The sequence below is a fragment of the Periplaneta americana genome, chromosome 8 (genome assembly GCF_040183065.1).
Source record: "Periplaneta americana isolate PAMFEO1 chromosome 8, P.americana_PAMFEO1_priV1, whole genome shotgun sequence".
NCBI classification, from domain to species: domain Eukaryota; kingdom Metazoa; phylum Arthropoda; class Insecta; order Blattodea; family Blattidae; genus Periplaneta; species Periplaneta americana.
In genome coordinates this window covers 113,419,524-113,436,854 of record NC_091124.1, presented here as the reverse complement: position 1 = coordinate 113,436,854, position 17,331 = coordinate 113,419,524, and the positions used below count along the sequence as shown (strand labels likewise).

Sequence of the window (17,331 nt, the reverse complement as noted above, 5' to 3'; positions counted from 1 at the left end):
GAGACCTGTATCAAGTAATGATTACCAATTAACAAATTGTACCTATTAGTCATGGTAATTTCAATCCAAACGCATTCACTAATAATTTCTAAGGCTGGGATTACAATGAACGTTCATTTACATTATGTTACGTTGCGTTTGTCAATATGCTGAACTTCTACTGAACATTCAGAGGTTTTGTATTACGGTTCGACATTTGTGACTACACTCCACTGGCCATAATGAGTACTGAAATGCACTTGCTGGACAGTAAGCTGATTATAATAAACATTGAATTTTATGGTAATTTTGTTGAGACAGCATAAATAAAATGCTGGTATTAGAAAAATATGTTACAACAGAATAATATAGAATGCAGTCATCAAACAGCAACAGCAGGAAGCAGACGTATCAAAGCAGTGCTAGTAGTGAGAAGTAATTACACAGCAAGAAGAGGAATGTATGGTGCTTGACCTTACAGGTGAACTAGTAAGAAGAACCAGGGCGAGTAAATAACTAAGTGAGGGAACATATGTAAGAACCCATAGTTCAGCTGACATAGTTCCAAATTCCAAATTTCCTCAACAGATGTCGTAGCAGACAATATGGTTGGCAGTGACTGTGGACTTTAGGTAGTAACGTGAGTGGAATTGCTATCGTTTTTATGATAATAGTGTATTTTATGTGAAAGGGGAATTAAGTGACAGTAAATGCATGTGCGTATACCAGTTGAGGGCAATGTTATACTATAATAGTATATTTATGACTTTACACTTTATTTTGGACAAAAGCGTTGTAAGTATTAATCAACTCACAATGTCCAGTTGTTTTGTGTCTGGTTGTAAATCAGGGTATGTGGCAGGAGATGGTAGTCACTTCTTTAAACCCCCTAAAAATAGTTTAGATGAATGGAACAAGGTAATTCCGAGAACTGACCGCTCATTGACAGGAAAAGATCGGGTTTGCGATGTTGTTGTTTTTTAATGCCAGGCGTTTGACAACAAAGTCATTTGACCTCTTGCACTCCAATATTTTTCAAAGATATTATCATGACCAGCCAATGAAGCACAGATTTTGAGGTGCTCCGAATCCATTTCCTGGTCTGAGTTGCACAATGGACAGTTAGGGGATTGATATATTCCAATTCTATGCTGGTGTCTGGCCAAACAATCATGGCCTGTTGCCAATCTAAATGCAGCTACAGACGATTTCCGTGGTAAATCGGGAATTAACTGTGGATTTTGATGCAGAGAGTTCCATTTTTTCCCATGGGATTGTGTTATCAGATTTTGTTTGTTGAAGTCTAAGTATGTAGATTTAATAAATCTTTTCACAGAGTAATACGTAGATTTAGTAACAGGTCTGTAAGTAGCAGTGCTGTCCTTCTTTGCTAAAGCATCCGCATTCTCGTTTCCCAGGATTCCACAATGGGATGGTATCCATTGGAATACAATTCTTTTATTGAGTGATATTAATTGAGAGAGCATTTTAGTTATTTCTGCTGTTTGAGGGTTTGCGATGTTCACTTTAACAATGACATGCTAGTGAAGGTAGACTCCTTTGTAATACAAGGAAAAAGTTAAACTAAAACGTCATAAATGGAAATTAACAATAGATGCTGTGCCACACCAATTTCCTGGAATTCCAAAATATTTCAATTTTAAACCAAGCTAAACAAAGGCTCCTAAAATACGAAATAATCAGGCTCCTCAACAGAAGAGAAAAAAGACTGAGGAACCCAAAATTATATCACAAGAATCGAATGTAGTTAGTGAAGCAGTGGGTGAAACCGATTGTAAATATTCGTCGATTATAAACAATGATCTTTCAGATGAAGTGATTCAACTTTGAAAGGAAGTAAAGCGGTTCTCCTCTCTGAAAGTAGGAAAAAGAAGCGGATTATGTAAATGAAATAAATTAAGAAGGTTGTTAAGCAGATATAGAATAAAATGATACACAAAAACTCGTGGTTCGTACTATGAGTAAGAAGAGTGGGGTATGTCCACATGGAATGAGGTATGAATCAGAATTTATCTTAGAGAGTTTGATGTTATTAATAAAATCGAGAAAAGTTTATGAACATTGCTTGAACCATCAGTTATTGCCATTGCCTTCACTTTCTTTCTTTGTGGAATGAAATGCAATTATGGTATTAATCCATATGTACTCTCACCAGTATCCAATGATATGGAAGGAGATGATGACAATCACCGTAATTGTGTTTTAATATTCAATGAGGTGAAATTAAGAGAGGATACCAGATATAATTCGAGGAGCTGCACTTTTGACAGATTTGTTAATATGGGCCAATTCACAAAGGATTGTTTAATTTATTGGGCTATTTTACGACGCTGCATCAACATCTCAGGTTATTTAGCGTCTGAATGAAATGAAGGTGATAATGCCGGTGAAATAAGTCCGGGGTCCAGCACCGAAAGTTACCCAGCATTTGCTCATATTGGGTTGAAGGAAAACCCCAGAAAAAACCTCAACCAGGTAATTTGCCCCGATCGGGATTCGAACCCGGGCCACCTGGTTTCACGACCAGACGCGCTGACCATTACTCCACAGGTGTGAACTTCACAAAGGAAGAAGCCAAAAACGTTCTAGGAGACCACGCTTTGGTATTTTTCCTCGCCCCTTTAATGAAGAACTGGGTGCAGCCTATTGCTATTTATTTAAGTAAGAATGCAACTGACGGCACCACACTAGCAAAAATAATCGTACAAGTCACTGTGGAACTGGAAAAGAACAATACAAAGGTGATGGCTTTCACTTGTGATGGTAGTCAACCTAACAAAAAAGCGTGGAAGGAACTTGGAACTTTCAGGAAAATTAACCAGGTTAATAACTATGTAACCAATCTTTGTAATTCCAATAGAAAAATGTTTGCTCTTGGTGACATTTGCCATGAAATGAAGTGTGTGCGAAATAATTTCCACAAATCAAATAACGTTGTATACAATGGCAACATAGGAAACTCTACATATTGTCAGGCGATGGGAAGAGGCTAGCTCCGCACATAACATCAAGTCATTCAGATCCTAGGGAATTTCAGAAGATGAGCGTAAAACTAGCGTTGCATCTCTTTAGCAGATCTGTGGCTTTGGGTATTAATTTTTCCGAGAAATGGGTGTACATAGATTCGAGAACAGTGAGAACACTGAAATATTTACAAATGATATGAATGACTTATTCGATGCAATTAACTCTAAATTACCAACTAAAGGACTACAAAATGATGATAAGCAGCACAGAACCCTGAAAAAATTCAAAGTTCTCCAGCGCAACGATAATTCATTTGCATCGAATCAGACCTTGGAATCTCTTAGAGTTACTGTGAAGAGTACACCTGACTTGGCTGAAAATCTTTGGGCGGCAGGTTATAAATATGTTCTAACTGCCAAATTAAACCAAGATCCTACTGAAAGACATTTAGGTCTTGTCAAAGGTTTGAGCAGTGATGACCATCCAACATCAATCTATTTCCTAAACTTACACTTGTTCCAGTCCATCTACATCCCAGTGAAAGGTGTATTGTCATCAAAAGCAAATTGTGAAGATACAATTGATAATAAGCTGACGTCATTTACGCAGCAAATCCGAAATATGGCACGCATTAATGTTGAGAAAAGTAAGAACATTAAGGTGGATATCCAGGAACAAATCAGAGAAAAAATTTCACTGACAGACTTGAACCAGAGTTTATGCCTTTAGACCAGTCATTTGATAACAGAGCAACAAGGTCAGCCAACAATACTGTTTATTATTTGTGTGGGTACCTATTTCACAGAGCAGAAAAAAGATTTTTGCAATGTAAGGAATTAATATTAGAGGAGAAAAATTCGCTCTGGCGCCGGGGATCGAACCCGGGTCCTTGGTTCTACGTACCAAGCGCTCTCACCATTGAGCTATGCCGAAGTCCAATCCACAGCACTGGATCGAACCCCTCTCCTCAGTGTTTTTTTCCCTTTGTGGCCTGACTCCCAAATGGGCATGTATGTCGATGTCGACGTTTTATATTAAGTCAACTGCCATTATACAAGGAGTGCACTCACTTGACTTAATTCGTGGCCAGGATTCCACAGTAATATGCACAGTAATATGTACTGTTGCTCGAAGACTCTGCGTAAAGATTTTTTTGTTTCTACAGAATATATCTGTTACACTTGCTTACTTACAAATGGCTTTTAAGGAAACCGAAGGTTCATTGCCGCCCTCACATAAGCCTGCCATCGGTCCCTAGCCTGTGCAAGATTAATCCAGTCTCTATCATCATACCCCACCTCCCTCAAATCCATTTTAATATTATCCTCCCATCTACGTCTCGGCCTCCCTAAAGGTCTTTTCCCCTCCGGTCTCCCAACTAACACTCTATATGCATATCTGGATTCGCCCATACGTGCTACATGCCCTGCCCATCTCTAACGTCTGGATTTAATGTTCCTAATTATGTCAGGTGAAGAATACAATGCGTGCAGTTCTGTGTTGTGTAACTTTCTCCATTCTCCTGTAACTTCATCCCGCTTAGCCCCAAATATTTTCCTAAGCACCTTATTCTCAAACACCCTTAACCTACGTTTCTCTCTCAGAGTGAGAGTCCAAGTTTCACAACCATACAGAAGAACCGGTAATATAACTGTTTTATAAATTCTAACTTTCAGATTTTTGGACAGCAGACTGGATGATAAGAGCTTCTCAACCGAATAATAAGACGCATTTCCCATATTTATTCTGCGTTTAATTTTCTCCCGAGTGTCATTTATATTTGTTACTGCTGCTCCAAGATATTTGAATTTTTCCACCTCTTCAAAGGATAAATCTCCAATTTTTATATTTCCATTTCGTACAATATTCTGGTCACGAGACATAATCATATACTTTGTCTTTTTGGGATTTACTTCCAAACCGATTGCTTTACTTGCTTCAAGTAAAATTTCTGTGTTTTCCCTAATCGTTTGTGTATTTTCTCCTAACATATTCACGTCATCCGCATAGACAAGAAGCTAATATACATATATATATATATATATATATATATATATATATATCTGTTATGGTAACAATTGATATTAAAATGTCGACATACATGCCATCACAGCCATAACAAAACTAAAAAACATTTCCACATATGCAGAACACATCACAAGTGCTAACCACACCTACAGAGACATAAACACAGACATGGAAATTCTACATATTCAACCAAAAAGTCAGAAACTAAACACACGAGAACAATACGAAATATATAGACACACAAAAACACATCCAAATGAAATTCTCAACACACAACTCAATTTCAGAATACACACATTCTTTGACTCCACATTATACTACACAAACACACCCTCACAGGAAACACTAACAAAAGGCGCCAAGACCAGCACCAACCAGTTCTGAAGTTGGCCCATAACAGGCTGAAACATGTTAACCAGGTACTGTAAAATTTAACACGAGAAAGACATATAATACATATTCCGAAGTGATATAGTTTTAAAAGCAGGAGCGTATTATGCGGACTACCGGGGCTACCAGCGGTAGCCCAAGGAAATTACAAAAGAAAAAGTTTATAATATAACATAATGTAATAATTTTGTATTATCAGTTTACCACAGTAATTAAAATTAAAGTAATTGTTAGATTTATATGCGCTCTCTGCTCTCGAAAAGAAACAAGTTGTCAAGGCGGCATCGCTGGAGAAACCACTTGCTACATGAGGTAGCCTGTGACCGTTCCGCTCACGCTGTCCTTCGCACAACTGCCCCTCCCCCCCACTCCCTACTGTTTCTATCGTGCAGTGTAGGCCGTGAGTTGCCGCTCTCGTGATCGGTTTCTTCGCAGGCGCGAAGCAACAATACGCTTAGTACGCTAGCTCTGAATGTGATTGTGTTCTTGCAGTGCATTATTTTAAATCTGTGATTTGTTCGAGTGTCTAAGAGTTATATTAATTGTGAATTATTAAGTTTTTAATTTCCCAATTAAGTGATATTGTGAAAACTATGGCAGAACAAATTTCTGGAGAGGTTTGTGTTGAAAATGACTGTGTAATAAAAGGTTTATTAAAAGTGCCTTTTAACCGTCGTACATAACAACGAGAAAGTTGAAATTGTGAAAATGGAAAGACCAACTCCTGAGTTAAATTTGTCCATGGATGTAAAAGAAAAACAGCGTGAGTACACAAGCCATTTCACTTCAACATCATATGGTAAGTGGAATTGGTTGTGTGGTACTTCTAAACTGTCTAAACTATTTTGCTGGCCATGTTTGTTATTTAGCCGCAAAACTAATGTGTGGTCAAAAGAGGGGTTTTCTAATATGAACTCACTTCGAAAGGCAGTCCTAGAATACGACAAATCAAAAGCTCATATTTGTAGTAGCATGAACTTTGCAAACTTTGGAAAGACAAGAATTGATTTACAGCTAGATAAGCAAAAAGCTCTCACATCAACCAACACAATGCTCTTGTGAAAAAAAAATCGGGAGATTTTACTGCGTCTTATTAACGCAGTCTGCTTTCTAAGAAAACAAGAATTGGCTTTTCGGGATCATAACGAGAGTGTGAAATCAGACAATATAGGAAATTATATTGAATATTTAAGTTCCTTAAGTGAATTTGACCATTTACTGGCCAATCATCTTGAGAGTTCAACAGTATTTCGTGGTACTTCTCCCGCAATTCAGAATGACTTAATATTTGCTATAAGTGGGGTTATGATAAAGAACATAAAACCTTTTGTGGCCATTGTTGTTGATGAAACAAGTTACTGCTCTAATCAGAGTCAATTGTCCACTGTTTTAAGATACGTCGACAGTACTGCCAATGTTCAAGAACGGTTTATAGGATTCACAAATGTCAGTTCGGACAAAACTGTGCTGCTTTGTTTCAGCATGTGGAAGGTGTTATAGCAGAATACAATGTCGGCAATAAGTTAATTGCACAGACATACGATGGTGCTTCAGTTATGGCGGGAAATATTAATGGCTTAAAAACAAAAGTTCAAGAAAAATATCCTCAAGCACTATTTGTCCATTGTTACAGCCATGTTCTCAATTTAGTTTTGCAACAAACTACTTCATCCATTCCAGAATGCCGCATTTTTTTCAAAACACTGTCGGGTTTAGCTGCATTTTTCTCATCATCTCCTAAAAGATCAGAAAACTCAAGGAATTTATGAACAAGAAACTCCCAAAAGTAGCACCAACTAGATTGAATTTTACATCTCGGCTTGTAAATACAGTAAAGGAATACAGAGAAAAACGGACTGCTTTCTTTAAAAATATAATTTGTAATGACTCTGAAGAAAACTGGGATGATGCTGTAATTGTGCAGGCTCAAGGATATTAGAATTTTTTCACAGTTTCAGAATATATTTCTTCTTGAAGTCTATGCTAGAGTGTTCGCACATACAGATGTGCTCTACAATATTCTTCAGACGAAAAGTCTAGACATAGCATACTACTTGCAATACTTGCAAGAGGTATCAAAGTTAAAAAAATACTATATCCGAGTTCAGATGTAGTGGGTTTCCGTCCATATGGAGTAATATGGAAAATGAAAATTCTTCAGCCAATACAATGGAACCACCATTAAAGCGAAGAAAAGGAGATGATGAATTGAAATACAGGCAGCTGTACTACAGCATACTAGATCGTATGCACATGGAAATTACTGACAGATTTTCTGATTATGGAAAGCTTCAGTTCACACATCTTCTAGATTCTCAAAAATTTTCTGCTTATAGAGAAAACTTCCCGAATGAGGCACTAAACAAATTATTTCAGTCCTATAACAGTCACTTTGATCAAGTACGTTTGAAAAATGAATTAAGTGTAATATATTCAGCAGAAGTCTTTGATTTTTCGAACAAACCTATCCATGAAATATTATCTGCCATATATGACAACCAGCTGAACCAAGTTATTCCTAAGTCCTTAAATTGGCAACATTAATTGTGACAATACCAGCTACGTCAGCATCGGTAGAAAGAACATTTTCTGCGTTGAAGAGAATAAAATCCTACTGTAGATCAACTCATACACAAGAACGTTTATCCGGCTTGGCACTGATGTCCATTGAAAAGTCATTTCTACAGAAACTTTGCAAGTGGCCCAACTGTAATTTCAATGACGAAGTCATCAACGTATTTTCGTCCCAATCAAGACGTCTGGAATACACATAAATATGTAAGGAATTTTATTATAGGGATTTTAAAATATATTTTGTGTAATAATAGGGTCAGTGGTAGCCCAAACCCTTCAACCAGTATACGCCACTGGTTAAAAGTTATGCAATCAAGATGTACAATAATTGAGGCCAGTTCCAGAAGAACTGCAAACCCATAAAGTGTATTTTGAGATAATGACCTGCAAAGGTGTTGTGTTGCCAGTATGCATTTCAAACACAATATTCGATTTAGTTCCTTATATTTTATAAATGCACTGTTTGTTAATATGCTAATATGTATATATTACATTTGTAAACCTACCGATATTTTGTCACAATATTAAGTACAGTAGGTACGACCTATGTGCCCTTTTTCCAAAGATACTTTTATTTGCTTTAAATAAGCTTAAGGAGTGATGAAAATGAAAGAGTAAACAAAATAATTTCAAATAGAAAAAAATATTAACATAAAAAATATTCACAATATCATTGTCTTTTAATGAATAGTATAGCAATAATAACAATAACTCATTAATCAACTTATTTTACTAAATGTTTGTCTATGCATAGGCATAGTACTACTTTGTTTTTCTATACGCTCTGAGATTTTTTGAGGACAAATTCTAGCCATTTCACGTCGTCCTCGTTTAAGTACTTAAATAGAGATCTTAGTCGTCAACCTTGGCTTGACTGATTGTTGAGAAGGGAATAAACGTAGGTTTGATATCATTTTACCTATTTCTATTCAGTCTGATGAAACAGTTGAAGGGAATCCCTAAGGGGCTGCAACTTTCGAAGCACACAAAAATACCATTCACTTTGTATTTCACTATAAAATACTTCATAATCTAAATTTGCATCTAGAAGATGGAGTCTTCATGAAATAGGGCATTATAGCTGTATCCCACTCTTTTATAATAGTATGATCCATTACAACTTCAAAGTTACTAGGATGTTTTCTGCATGTTGCTATAGCTTTCAACCATGGTTTTGTAGTTCCAATGATTTCTTTCTTTTCATAGCAGATCTCACGAATCCAAAGTTTCTGTCACATTGTGTAAATGAATGACCATGAACAGGAAACATGGATTATTTCAACCTGATATATTTTGGCAAACCAAGCAGAAAACTTCAGGAGCGTCCAATTTATATTTTGTCCTCCTGCAGCATCAGACATCACCATGACAGTTTCCATGTCAGGACATTTTTTAAGATTTATTTGAAGGCAGTCATACAAAAACGATGCCACTGAATTAGCATTCTTTCTTGCTTGAGTTTCCATGAAACAACAGAAGTAGGAGTTTCCATGAAGCAATAATAGCACAAAATTACTCCAAGTATCTTCCATTATTTAATAATAATTACAAGATAAGTTTTTAAATTGTTACACATAAAACACTGTCACCAATAAGCACATATTCTATAGACCTCAATCTGTAAACGGTCGAACCAACTGCACAACAGCGTACGGGAACTGCCGATGCATATGGGATGCTCAATCCTGACTTGTAGCATCGTTGCATAAACAGCTCTCCTGCCTCATTGAAGCATAGTCAAGAAACGAAAAGTGGTAGGTACATTCCTATGAACTCGAGTGTTCAATTAATGCAATCTTTGGAAAAAGGGCACATAAGCCTATGTGGCCTTATTCAGGAACCCACCTCAATTATGCATAAGAAGTTTTTCTTTGAGGCTTGAAAGTAATGTAATTTTCCCTAAGATAGGTTACTAGCCTTATCGTTAGGTAGTCCAGTAGTGGGGCTGCCACTTTTAGCCTCTGGACAGGCTTGTAATGCAGCATTTCCTCTGCATTTGATGAAACAGTTATACCGCTGTGACTCGGTCGCCATTTCCTCGTTGGTAGAAACAGGGTGGACCACGGGAAGGTGAGGATGGAAGACCTTTAAGAAGACTGCTAGATGGGGCCGAAACAGGTCTACAGAGGCCTAATTCGTGAAGGATGATGATGATGATGATGATGAAGTTTTTCTTTCTGGATGTACCAAGCAATCTAGAATGACTTCATAAGTGTATGTCACAGTAGAGATGAAGATTTTTCTAGGTACTTTGTTTCACATGGATATGGTCCAGATGTTATGTATCCAGGACTATTGGAAGAAAGATCCCTTGTTCAAAATGGACAGTTTTTCGTCAAAGATGAGTAGGAATCGTTTCCTTCTAATATTACAGTGCCTCCATTTTACAGCATATCCAAAACCTGGTGAACCTAATCCACATGGAAAAAAAAAACTTTGCTGGATCTCTTCAACGATACAATTGATAATGTGTATTATCCAGGAAAGAATCTCTCACTAGATGAACCTATGGTGTTATGGAGAGGTCGACTAATTTATAGACAATATATAAACAGGAAAAGGCACAAATATGGCACAAAATTATACATGTTCACAGAAGACAATGGTATGGTACTACGTATTTCAATATACAGGACAAATTGATCATTTGAGTGGCAAAGGACATGTATCAAATGTTGTACTAAAACTGATGGATGACAAGCTGAATATGGGTCACGCACTATACATGGACAATTTTTACAACAGTTATGACCTGGCTTTACAGCTACTCCACCGACACGTACTGTATTGGAACATTATGCTTCAATTGCAAAATAACCCAAATGAAGTAATGAAATCTAAGTTACAGAAGGGAGAACATAGGTGTCAGTATGCTAATGGTGTTGCTGTAACAAATCAGGAAGATAAGAGAGACATCTTATTTACCTCAACTGAATTTGAAGACAGTACTGTTGAAACAGTGAATAAAAGAGGGCAAAAAGTACAAAAGTTACATGCAATTTAAAAGTATAATAAGCACATGTGAGATGTCAATTAGCTTTCGTATTACCCATGTGAAAAAAAAAACAGTTCAGTAGTATAAAAAAATTGGCATCCACCTCTTCCAAATAATGTTACTGAATACACATAATTTTTATTCTCGGTACACCACAAAGAACAGAATTTCGTTATATGATTTTAGATTTTCAGTAACACGATATTTGCTATCATACCCAACATTCAGCAGTCCAACAATCAAATGGATATCACCAGCTATGAAACACCTGCCAGCAAAACAAAGACCTAATGAGAAAGGCAAAATAATGAGGATATGCTGCAAAATGTGTTACAACAATGACAGAAGAAAAGAATAAACATTCTACTGTCCTGATTGCCCTGGACAACCTGGATTATGTGTCGATTCCTGCTTTGGAATCTTAAAAGAAGAGTTACCTCCCTCCATGAAGATATCAAATTCAGTATCGCCCAAATTGAGGCAATCTATATGATACTTTAGGCCACAAGGCCCCACACATTTAAAAAATTTCTACCAGCCAAAGAAGGCAGCACTGCAGGCAGGGCAAGTGTCCTTGCTTTGTAACATATCAAACGAGTATTAAGAACAGACGTAATGTTGCAACTGAATTCACTGTGCAAAACAGCAGAACTACGGAAAAACGCTTTCTGAACAGCATGATGATTGACGACTGAACAATAATAATAATAATAATAATAATAATAATAATAATAATAATAATAATAATAATAATAATAATAATAATAATAACAACAACATAGTATTAACAATGACAATGTTTTGCTTATTCACTCACGTATTTACCACAAGTCATCTTTATGTTGGGAGGTGTTTTCTAAATGGTTTAATAATTTGTGAAAGAGTATACATATATCCTCCTAGGCCTCTCGCACATTATGTAGATTAGTATGATTCAATATTAAAATTCATTTTGTCTGACAATATGACATTCATTGCTCTGACTAAATAGTTTACGATTCATGAGATTTAATCTAAAAATGAATTTTGTTTGATCACGTGAAATGATTAGTACGAATTCCGAAAACAATATCACTTCCAAATGTATACTCTACTTAAAATATATACTCATAAGTCGCTACCATGCTATTTCCTCTCTCGGACATTTTAATAAAATTCTGAACACTAAAAAATATATTTCTGTCCATTAGCCACGTGCACGTTTCATATCAAGTAGGTCTGTAAGTTATATTTGATTTAATTACATTTATCTGAATATAGTACTGAATTGGAATCACAACGCAACACAATTGAATTAGGTATTAATATTAATATTCACACTGGTATTTCCAATTAATTATTAATTTACAAGCCTAGGTACTTCCATTTTATCAGGCAAACCAAAATTATTACTGCCAACATAACATTTAGAAAATAACTGCCAGATGTATTTGTCAGTTCTCGAAATTCGAAACAAAACTGGTAAAAGAAAATTCAACCTGACATCTAGCAAATCACTATAATCCAACTAGCATATGTAGTCATCATCATCATCATCATCATCATCATCCTTCACGAATTAGGCCTCTGTAGACCTGTTTCGGTCCCATCTAGCAGTCTTCTTAAAGGTCTTCCTGGTCGACGATGTCCTCTAGGTTTATACTGCATCATAATTTTTGGGATTCTTGAATTTTCCATTCTTCTTACATGATCTAGCCAATTGAATTTGTATCTGCTGATTTTTTCTTCTACTGACTCTACTTCTAATTGTTCTAAAATTTCTTCATTCCTTTTTCGGTCTAAAAGAGTATATCCTGCTGTCCTCCTGAAAAATTTCATTTCCGTTGCTTTGATTTTGTTCATGTCTTTTTTCTTTAATGTCCAAATCTCGCTTCCGTATAAAAGGGAGGGTAATGCTAGTGTATTATATATTTTTATTCTTGTAGATTTTTGTACTAATTTAGCTTTTAATGTATTGTTTATTATTCCTAGAATTTGTGTAAATTTGGTAATTTTCTTGTTCACATCTTTTTCATTTTGATAAGATATTTCACAACCCAGATAATTGAAATTTTGCACTTGTTCGAGGCATTGGTTATTGTGTATTATCTTACTTCTGACTGGGTCTTGTCCTAACATAGCATATGTAGTAATAGGGAAAAATGGCTAGGTTTCACTCTTAGGGTATTAAATAAGCTGATCCGGACTATATGTAATACTATTATCCCATTCAACCATTTTCTTCTATTCATATAAATTATACATACTATCTTGCTGATGTAAAATCATAATTTAAATGTTTTTAATTATTTTTTCTATGACAGTGTGTAAAATTGCATTTTACTCACTGTTATCAGTGCACATACATGTTGGAGCAATGATAAACGATAAAAGAAACGATCTAGCAATGCTTTGGTATTATTAAAGAATCAAGTGTTCACATCAGAGCAATGAGGACGCAGGAAGTGAACATTTTGATTCATCAGTAGAAGTTATTCTATACTTTCACTTAATGAAAGAATATAGGCCTATATAGAAAACATCAGCTGCTAGGTTCAAGGTTAACATAACTTAAATATGTATAAAATTGAACCCATTTTTCATCCCAAATTTTATCTAGTATAAATACATTGTGATATGATTGGTTCATATGATCCCATAACGTACCACAAATAAATACACAATTGATCAATTTATCAATATCCATGATAATTAATTTAATATGCCAAATAATCATAAATTGATTAATATTCCGATATATTGATACCCACCGGTTATTATACAGATTAATATGATCTTAATCAGAGATCATATGAACGATAAGAGCAAAGAAAATGAAATTTTTCTTTTTCGTTGCTTTTATAATGTATCTTCATTTTTATTGTTACTCCAGTATGCACACCTCAATGATAATGCATGCTTCAATTCTCTCTGATATAGCATCACTGCTTTTTTTATTGTTTATTGTCACTCCAACATGTACGTACCATAAAGTGAACCTTTAAAACACTAGTATGTAAAAAATGTTAGTAATCACTTTAGGCACTGCTATTCATTTTATGCAGTCAAAGAAAATACAATATTCAATGTATAAATTTCATTCGGTAAGAAATTAATGCATTACCTCGATCTTTCATGATGTAAATGTTACACATAACACAAAGAAGTAACAAATTCAACATTCATATTTACATTTTAGCCTGTATTATTCTTAAGTTACATATGTAGTACTTACTGTAATAAAATGTAGCACTCAACTTTTCCTAATCGCTTTGTTGGTTATGGCGGTTTAGATGGCCATGAAATCGTGATCATGAATAAAACAGGATACTTACTTCTTAATGGCTCTGAGTATAGGTAGCTATGACAATGTGATCTTATTATCTCTTTAACTTGAAATATTTATTTAATATAAACTTGTGCTATTGTAGAAACAACATTCTATGATACACATTCGTAGAGTTATCTTTTTGGCCCTCATGTGTTTGTAAAACTCGGCTTCACCTTCTTTCACAAACTGTGCGTGCGTGCGTGCGTGCGTGCGTGCGTGCGTGCGCGTGCGTGCGTGCGTGTCAAATACAGAGTTCAGATTTGAGAACCGACTCAATGTTTTACACTGATACTAAGTTCACAGGTCTGGCTTACTTTGTGCATTCTAGGAGGCCCTCCTTCAACAAGTTAATAACTACTATTATATTCCTCAGCAAATCCCTATATTGATAACAAACGTGATTTGGACGCTGATCTTCAATCCTCAATAGCCCAGTTGTCACTTGCCCACTTGAACATCCCTGTTAAAGATATGATGAACAGAAGAGGAAAGACTGACCCATGTAATGCACGGAATATCTTACACCGGAAGAATACAAGAAGTGGTGTCTACTACCACAGAAAAGCAAAGAGGTCTGTGTACCTAAAGATTATACTTCACTGGGTTATACATCACAAAAGACTCTCAACTTCTGAGTGGAGGAACACTATCAAAATGACAACTAACGTGGCCACAGTATGTGCCATACTAGGCAGATCCCAAGACAGTAACTGCTACAAGTAATGCCACAGTGAGACTGAAACTCTTGCTCATGTCTTGGGATCCTGTCCTTTCGGCAATGCTCTTTGCAACCAGACACACCACACCATCTGATTAAAACTTAGTAAAGTGCTACAGAGTAATGCATACATCACATATGAAGAAAGCCACAGATTAGCTGAAAACAGCAGTATATGTTGAATCGATATTATCACCTTTAAAACTGGTATTACGAAACACTACATAGTACATCCAACTATCAGATTTGAGTCTCACAGAAGCCACCTCAATGAGATGGATGTGGGCGAAAAAATAAAATCCATCTATGAGCAGACCAATCTGTACTATAAATATGCCTACCATCCTAGTAATATAGAAGTTATTGGTCTGTTTAATAAAGAAGTATCTATTGAGTCATTAAAGCTATCAATTTACATTATACTATATCATCTTTACATCCTGAACTACCTTTCTAGTAATACTTTATTTAGACTTTTACATTAATTTTTATACTGATTACTATAATTATATTGTCATTCTAATTTCTGACTTCTTTTCATGTTGTAAATCGACTGTAATTTTATTTTTATAATTTTTTGTCATAATACAATCTCACAATTTGAGGAAGATTTTAATAAATTAAGAAAAAAAAATACTGAAACATTTAATTTTATGTTCAACTTTGTTAATGTTCCTAAATAAAACATAAATGTATGGTATGTTAATAAGGAGTCTTTTGTTTTTGTTTCTTTCTTCTTTTTTTTTTTTATAAATCATCTCATGACCCCCCCCCCCAGGGAACCACTAATATATAAGATTTTGTGTTTCACGGCGTTTATCACTAGCAATTACATCAAAACTAAACCATTGAGAGTGTTAATAATTTATTATTATCGATATATCATCATCTTCATCTTCATCTTCATCATCGTCATCGTCATCGTCATCAGAGGTTCTGTATTTTGTGTAAAAAAATAACCTGGCAAGTCACCAGTTCAATTACTCCAGATCCGCACCTGACTTGAACTCCAAGACAAACTCCTTACCATGGCATTTCTTTTTTACCTAGGTTCAATATCATGTTTTATGAATAGAGGTTATAAAACAGAATATTACTGATTATAATTGTTACAAACAATAATGAAATTAACATTTTCTTTTCATGAAGATTATTTTTATATTTTTTTTTTTTCGTACACATTACATAAAATAATACTGAAGGTTACTGAAATATATATCATATTGAAATAAATGACCGAAACAGCAACTAAATATTAGGTTGAAGTAATACTCTTGACATCGTCATATTCTATACATATTAAAACCACTTATTATGATATTGATATGCTACATGAGAACTAATTTTTATTAAGCCTATAGCAATTACTAAATATAATCAGAATACCACGAATATCAAATTGAAGTAATCAAAAAATTGTTAATGGTCACAATATCACTTTCTTATTTTTTTGCCTATGAATAAGGTTTAACCTTAAGCCACTCTCCTACCTTCCAGTCGGTATGCCACTCAATACCTTGTGTGTCATTAGTAGGGCCCAGAAATTCATGCATTTGCATGTTTTTTCTTAGGGGTTAAAAATGTATGCTTATACATTATGTGCACGAATTATGGAATTTTCAGTTATTTGAACATGATTTTACATGATTACATATGTAATATGCAACTGCTGAGTGTAGCCTATAACGGATTAAAATCACAATGAAAGTGAATTATTTCATTCTTAAAACAAGCACTAATAAAATCATGTAATCATTTTGATTACAATTTATTTTTGTTGCCATTATCAAAGAACAAAATGCTGCTTTCTTAATACAAATATGTAATTATCAGTAGGATTGTCAACTCAGAGTTAGAAGCAATTTTGCATAGAATAAAAGCGGATAGAATACTGACTTAACACATCTATATAAACCCCAAACTGTAACTATCTTACACATAAGTCAGAGAGGTCATTAAATGGTCGTAAAAATACAATTTATAACTCAGTATTAAATAGTAATTTAACTGTATACTTACAGGATTCATAAGTTCTGAAGAAAGTCCCAGGTATTGATGAAGTGCTGTAAATGTAACTCTCTGCAACCGTACCATTATCACTTGAACAACTCTTATGAAAATATCTGGATACTCTTGAAAAACTTCTTGGAATGCAGCCATTGGTAGTCTAACCACTGTACTGTCTTCAACAGCTCGAGCAGACACGGTTTTGTATGGGTTTGTATGTCCCTAACAAAATGCGAAGTAAAATCACTATCACTGTTACAACTATGGATAAACAGTAAATTCACATAAAGTTGGTATGAAAAGAATTCCTTTCAGTTTCATTCTCAAAAACTAATTACTAGA

At 35.1% G+C, this 17,331-nt stretch overlaps 1 protein-coding gene across 10 annotated transcripts in view; it reads right to left on the bottom strand.

Moving 5' to 3' along the window:
* Window positions 1–17,331, bottom strand: part of sws (patatin like phospholipase domain containing sws) — a 414,790-nt gene that overhangs the window by 328,108 nt on the left and 69,351 nt on the right. For all 10 annotated transcript variants that reach the window (XM_069833425.1, XM_069833423.1, XM_069833427.1 and 7 more), the window contains one exon: window positions 17,002–17,211. In XM_069833425.1, coding sequence (XP_069689526.1) covers window positions 17,002–17,211 — 210 coding nt within the window. The remainder of the gene's footprint in view (window positions 1–17,001; window positions 17,212–17,331) is intronic.